Source organism: Sinocyclocheilus anshuiensis, unplaced genomic scaffold (assembly GCF_001515605.1).
Source record: "Sinocyclocheilus anshuiensis isolate Anshui unplaced genomic scaffold, SAMN03320099.WGS_v1.1 scaffold685, whole genome shotgun sequence".
Classification (NCBI taxonomy): Eukaryota; Metazoa; Chordata; class Actinopteri; order Cypriniformes; family Cyprinidae; genus Sinocyclocheilus; species Sinocyclocheilus anshuiensis.
In genome coordinates, this window is record NW_015539864.1 from 432,056 (window position 1) to 439,147 (window position 7,092).

At 35.6% G+C, this 7,092-nt stretch overlaps 1 protein-coding gene across 2 annotated transcripts in view; it reads right to left on the bottom strand.

Annotated features, from left to right (window-relative positions):
• Positions 1-6,664, bottom strand: part of LOC107684975 (deoxycytidylate deaminase-like) — a 31,165-nt gene extending 24,501 nt beyond the window's left edge. The window contains exons 1-3 of one of the 2 annotated variants that reach the window (XM_016481370.1): positions 6,439-6,664; positions 3,799-3,910; positions 2,036-2,171 (exon numbers count right to left, since the gene is read on the bottom strand). In XM_016481370.1, the coding sequence (XP_016336856.1) occupies positions 2,036-2,171; positions 3,799-3,910; positions 6,439-6,479 (289 nt within the window). In that variant the 5' untranslated portion in view covers positions 6,480-6,664. The remainder of the gene's footprint in view (positions 1-2,035; positions 2,172-3,798; positions 3,911-6,438) is intronic. The other variant, XM_016481369.1, reaches the window with a different exon arrangement.
• Positions 6,665-7,092: the final 428 nt, after the last annotated feature.

The window sequence follows — 7,092 nt, forward strand, 5'->3', positions numbered from 1 at the left end:
AGTTGATGAAAAACAAGCTTATGTGGATTCTACACATTTAAACCATTCAGATAAGTTATCGAGAATTATTTATGGAACAGATAAAAATACATATAATAATTTAATAATCAATTATCATTTTGACATATATTTTCTTTATTTAAAGGCCGAAATGTGAGGTTTACCTTTTTATTAAACTTTTTCAAAGCTTTATTTGAACATTTACATTAGATATTTCAACATGCTATTAAACTGTTGTCAGTCAAGTTGTCATTTAAAATCCGAACATCATTGGTTTCCATAAGCGCCACCTGCTGTCAGAGAGTGGATTTACAGAGACCTATATTTACATTCAGTCTGTGTGCAGTTTCTGTCTGGCCAAAAATGGACCGAATTTGCATGCCCTGCTATAAATTTTGACCAGTTGATGAAAAACAAGCTTATGTGGATTCTACACATTTAAACCATTCAGATAAGTTATCGAGAATTATTTATGGAACAGATAAAAATACATATAATAATTTAATAATCAATTATCATTTTGACATATATTTTCTTTATTTAAAGGCCGAAATGTGAGGTTTACCTTTTTATTAAACTTTTTCAAAGCTTTATTTGAACATTTACATTAGATATTTCAACATGCTATTAAACTGTTGTCAGTCAAGTTGTCATTTAAATCCAAACATCATTGGTAATGTTATTGTTTTAGTGCTTATGCAAACAAAAAGTCATTTTATTTGTTGTTTGTTGATTTTTAAATATAAAACTTGAAGTGATTTAGGTGTCGGTACTTTTTTTAACATCTACAGCACATTTTAACAATACCTTGATAATACTGATAACCGTGATCATTTTGTTCACTATAATCGTGATAAGAAATTTTCATACCGTTACATCCCTAATATATTATAATAGAAAAGGGAATTTATAATAGAAATTAAATTCTAAGGGAATGGAATTTATTTTAAATTCTAAAAATGTATCACAATATTTCTGTTTTTTATTATATTTTTTTTATCAAATAAATGCAACTGAGCATGACAGACTTCTTTCAAACATTTTTTTTTTTAAATCTTATCAACCACAAACTTTTGAAAGGCAGTGCACTGAATCTGAAGAACACAATCACATGCACACATCATTTCAGATTAGCCCTCACCTTTAAAGACACGCCAATTCTTAATTACATTTGAAAAACTTGGAATCACTAACTAAAAAAATCCAAATGTCAAATGGCAGAGCAGATACTGTATGGTTGAAAATCATTAAACCTCTGAAAGTTGGTTAGTACAATACAAACACATTGCCCATCAACAGTAATCTGACTGCCTTAGTTTCGTACATTGGCTTCTTTTCAAACATACGAGACATCAGAAAAGTTCTATCGATTAAACTTGACTATTCTACATAACTATCACATGAAAAAAACTGAATGTCTGCGGAACCAAGCCAAAACCAATTTTCTGTATTCAATTTACATTTTTGGTCACTTTGTGGAGTCCAACTTAGTTGGCTTTGTTTGAAAAAAAATTCTACCTAAGCCTGACCACTGACAACAGAAACAAAGGAGAAATACAAGTCACGAACAGTTCAGAGGATCATCCAAGTGCCAGACTCATAAATCCTCTCCAAAGTTTCACACCTTCCCTCTGGCAATACGACCCATTCAAAGACTCGAGTTGGCATGTGCCGCCTTTAGGAACGCCAGCTTCAGCTCATTTCCATTTCTCACACTAATAGCTGCCACAAAGTGACCTTGCCCATTCCCTCACTCAGCAGCTCCGCCTTTACCTCTCCCATCAGCCCCATGCAGGTGAAAACTAATCCATGACTGCCGCTATGTGCACAAGAGAGCATACACCTCACCACACTGTGTTAACAGACACCATGTGCTGCGTTGACAGAGCCTGAAATCTAAAAAGCCTTTTCGGCGAGTGTTTAATGTAGGTGTGCACTGACCTGTCGGTCAAACAGAGGCAGTGACTGATAATTATGGGTAACTGATTGCTGCAGTCCAAAAAAGCCAAAAACCCAGGGGTCATGCAGAACTCACCATAGGGGTATTTGGTGTCCAGCTTGTTATCAGCACTGCGAGACCAGGGCAGCAGGTCATCGTCACAACCATTGGGCATGCCATTGTAGCCAATACCCACTATCTTGTTCTCTTGATTCACAATACAGGCACCAACCTGAAATGAAATTGAATAACAGCTTATTTTCCAAACATCTATCACCACGAAGACAGCCTTAAGGCACAAGCCTGATATTTATGCTTGCAATGTGGAGGAAAAAAAAAATCTAAATGGTCTAGTGATTCAAATAATCAGTCATACGACACTTTTACTACAAGCTCGTGCGAATTTCACTGTGTTCCAAAGTTCAAGTTTGTTGAAATTATATGCAAATTTGTATCACCTGACCAATAAAAGATTGTTACATCATGTTGTGACCTCTTATTTGAATTAAAAGAATGCAAACTTTAAAGTCTTAAGTGAAGTGGAGCAGACTAAATAGTTTTACATTTTGGATATACAGTATTATATGTTGAATTGTTTTTTTTTTTAAAGATGCTGCAGAGCATGACATCATATTACAACCGTTTCTGCGTTTTAATTACATATAAAATTTCCATCCAACTGGAGTACACAGTTTTTAAACTAATAAACTTGCATGCATATTTGTCAGTCACAAACCAATGAAACAAGAATGTGATTTATCATGTAATATTACAAGTAAACCATGTGTTTTAAATATTTAAATACATAACTGGGTTTATATATGAATCATCAATAAATCCAATTACCTATTATTATTAGTATTATTATTATTTGTAAACCATATCTCAAACATTTTAACTAACTGAATCTTGCTTATTCCATATTTGAACCATGCTCATAATTTTTAACTACTTTTTTTTCACAATTAAAAGATGTATGTTCATTCTAAGGTTTCTGAATAAATACCAAATGTGATTTAAATAAATAAAACAGATGCAAATACTTCAACTATGCCACAATACTTTTTTTTTTTTTCGAGTGCTGGACTATTCCAATTGAAAAAAGTCAACTTTTATGAGTGTTTTGTAAAAGTTGGACTATTTTGTAACAAGATACACCATTTTAAAAACATACTAAAAGACTCAGTCTGGTTTGAAATTAAGTCAAGCTCCTGACATGATGGCTTACTGTATGTTCCAGCAAGACCCATCAAATTCATCTGATGCAACAGGTCAGCAGAGGAGGAAAGCAAAAGACTTTCCTGAGACTATGGATCGCGGTCAACAAAGTTCAGTCAGCATGAGTGAGTGGGGAGGGACCTGCATTCTCAGTTCACCAAAACTCTTTTGTGTCTTAGATATGCAATCTGGCTCTGCGCCTTTAGGAACAATAACAGATGCATGCATGAACTGACCGAGGATCATGCTTGACTGAACTTCAATATTGCGCTTAAATATCGGGAGTGTTTATATTGGCCAGGAGGTCGCTGCACAGCAGGGGAGGTCTGAAACCAGAATACGTTCTCACAGTACATGGAGCGGATAAGAGGCCTGTGTCCTTTGATCAAAAGAAGCTGTAGGGTGTTTGGAGATCTTTGAGGTATTGTAGTACCAGGCTGTTTATAACTTCTTCAAGTTAATATTAATGGGAACAAAATGGTTTTAACAGAAAGAAACTGAGATCAAGATATTGCAAAAATTACAAAAGAGGTCTAACTTCATATTGATTGTAATGTCATCAAATTTCAGATTGATGTATGCTGACCAAATCGACCCACATTTCAATCTAGCAGAACTGCAGGCAATCAATCTCTAGGTACCTGAGAACTGGGGTCCTTGCTCCTCTGTGCTGATAAGAAGGCAACAGCCATGAAATACTCAGGCCATTCCAGGTAGCCCTGCCTCTTCTTTGTCTCACCTTCACTGTGTGATCTGATGGATTGAAAGAATGAAAGGAATAAGGAAAAAAAAGCTAAAAAAAAAAAATTGTTGTCATGACAGCACAAAAATACAGACAAATCATCACTAATATAACATCTATGGAAAGATAGTACATGATCATGTGTGAACTCAATTTTTTTTTTTTCAACAGTATTTTAAGAATATGATAAAAAAATTAGGGCAGAATTAATGTTTTACTCATTATAGCTTACATATTAAGCTTAATATACAATTTTGAAATCACCATGATGAACACTTAAGTGCCAAGCACAGTGACAGACTGATACTGACATGGGCCGATAAGTCCCACGTGGACGACCAGGATACTAATCAAATGGATTGCAAATTATTTAAATATTTGAAAACATAAATTACGATGTTAAAATGTTCAGCATATGTGTATCTCAATTACTACACATAATTGTATCTTATTTCTAACACTATAGTTCGAAAGTTTGGGGACTTTTTTAATGTTCAGAAAAACATCAAAAACAGTAATATTGTGCAATATTATTAGAATTCAAAATAACTGTTTTCTATTTTAACACATTCAAATCTAATTTACTTAGAGATGCACCGATTGACCGGCCAGTGATCGAAATCGGTCGATTTTTCGCATGACTGGCCGGTATGTCTCACGTCTTGCCGATTCGGAACTGATTCTTTTATTGCCTGCGGCGCCGGCAATGACGTCACTGCCATGCACAGTCACAGTCGCGTGTAAACGTTGTTTCACGTGAGAATGATTCTAATTTTAATTGAATTCAGTGTAAACGGCGACCGTTTATGTCGTGCCAGATAAATAAATAATTTATGCATTTAGCAGACACTTTTATCCAAAGCGACTTACAGTGCATTCAGGCTATACATTTTTTTTTTACCAGTATGTGTGTTCCCAGATGAGGCTTGCACAGCCTGAGTGTGTGAGTGAGAGACAGCACACACAAAGTAACTCAGAAATGTATAGATGCATACCGCGGTAGGAAAAAAAAGATATTTACAAAATATGATTTAGGTAAGCAACATTATACGGCCATGATGTTTCCCCAAATATCAATATCAACACGACTGCAATGTGACACTGATTTTATACAATAGTATTTCAATAAACAAGAAGTTAAAATTAAGTGACTTAAATTGTAGACAAAATATTGACCGTTTTTGCTCAATTTCGCTGACGAAAATACTTCCAAAAAATCGGAATCTCCCAAGAAAATAGCAATCGGTGCATCTCTAAATGTATTCCTGTGATAGCAAAACTGCATTTTCATTGGTCATTACTCCAGTCTTCAGTGTCACATTATCCTTCAGAAATTAATCTAATATGCTGATTTGCTGCTCAAGACACACCTCTTATTATTATCAATTTTAAAAATAATTGTACTGTTTAATATTTCTGTGGAAACCACGATAATTTTTGATGATTGATGAATAGAAAGTTCAAAAGAACTAGGCACTTGAGGCTCCTGTAGCCTACTGGAGTGGGCTGCGGAGCTAGAGCGGAAAGAAATGTGCTTTTTGTTTGTCTTTACTCTCATTTTTGGTCAATGTATAGTTGCTAAATGCTTATTTTTTCTTAGGGATGTAACAATGCACCCCGAGCCGGTTGAAAATCGATAAAAATGTGTGACGATTCAAGTCGGTTGAGATGTTAAACGAACGAGCTTTCCATTAATATGAAAGTTTCCTTTTGTCTCAGTGGAGTACTACATCTTTACTTGTGCTGATCATAAAACTTGCATCCCTGACGCCCCACTGATAGCTGTCTACATGTGTGATTTGAGCACTGACAGACATTATCATCAGATGGTTCACCTCCAGGGCTTTCCATTTTAACTTAAAGTGATATTACACCTTTTGCGACACATCTCAATGACGGTCTTTGAAAGGCATGGGGATTTATGTGTGAACATTTAATGGACCCATCTGACTTGACTCACTCTTTTTGCTAATGTCTCTGGTGATTCTCTCTTTTTTCTAATGTCTCTGGTGATTGAGCAGCTGTCAAGAGTAGGTGTAGGGGTCTGTGTGTGTGTGTGTGTGTGTGAGAGTTAGTCTGCTAGTGAAATACTGAGGATTGATGAGCTGAAGCTAATGGGCAGTGCAGTCACACAATGCTGAGGCAGTCATTAAACGTATCACAAACAGTATTTGAAAAAAAAATTTCACTCTTAGTGCGCCTACTGCCAGCTTACAGGGCTGAAGACGGCAAACACGACCACAAGAGGGCAGTTAATCATTATATCCATGTTCATGTCAATCCAATCTATATTTTCAGTATTTATCAATTGTATACACCCTATAACACTGAATTAATAGATCAAGCCATTAACTGTTTGTGATAATGTGTCAGAAACATGCAGTTTCTGCAAATCTATGCCCTTGTTGCCTGCAAAAAGTGCACACTTTTTGCGAAATCTAACTTACTAGCACATTTGTCATGAACACAAATCTAGTCATGACAGATTCCTGTCCTGACAAGTGGTGACAACAGTAAAACAATAGATCGACACAATTACCTGTTGAGCTGTGATGTATCGTTCTTTGTCTTGTCGTCCATGGCTTAATCAGAGATTGCTAGATCTGTTCTTATCGATATTCCCTGATGTGATCAGCACTGAATTTCCAGCTGCACAGCAGAACAGATGAACTTCCCGCCAAGTTCTTCTTCTTTCTCCGTTTGTTTAATGGCGGACTGGTATCAAAAGAACATGCCGCCACCTACTGTTTGTTCCGGGTTTAGAGGAGGCGCAATGAGTTGAATAGCGCCATCTGTACGCGGTTCTGCACATTAAAGTGAGCCGTTTTTTAATGAATAAAGGTTAAAAAAGTAGCCTAAACATGTTTCGTAACTTGGCAATGTTTCTAAGATGGAAGAATGCTGTTTTTGTAACATGGGAAATATGATTTTCAAAAGACAAGTTGCTATCTAATATAACACCCACATTTTTGACTGTAGAGGAAGTAACAGTACATCCGTCTAGTTGCAAATTGTAATCCAAGAGATTCTGTGTACTGTCTTTTGGTCCAATAAGTAATATCTCTGTCTTATCCGAATTTAATAGGAGAAAATTATTGGTCATCCAATCTTTTACATTTTTAACACACTCTGTTAGCTTAGACAATTTAGAAGTTTCATCTGGTCTTGTTGAGATATATAGTTGAGTATCATC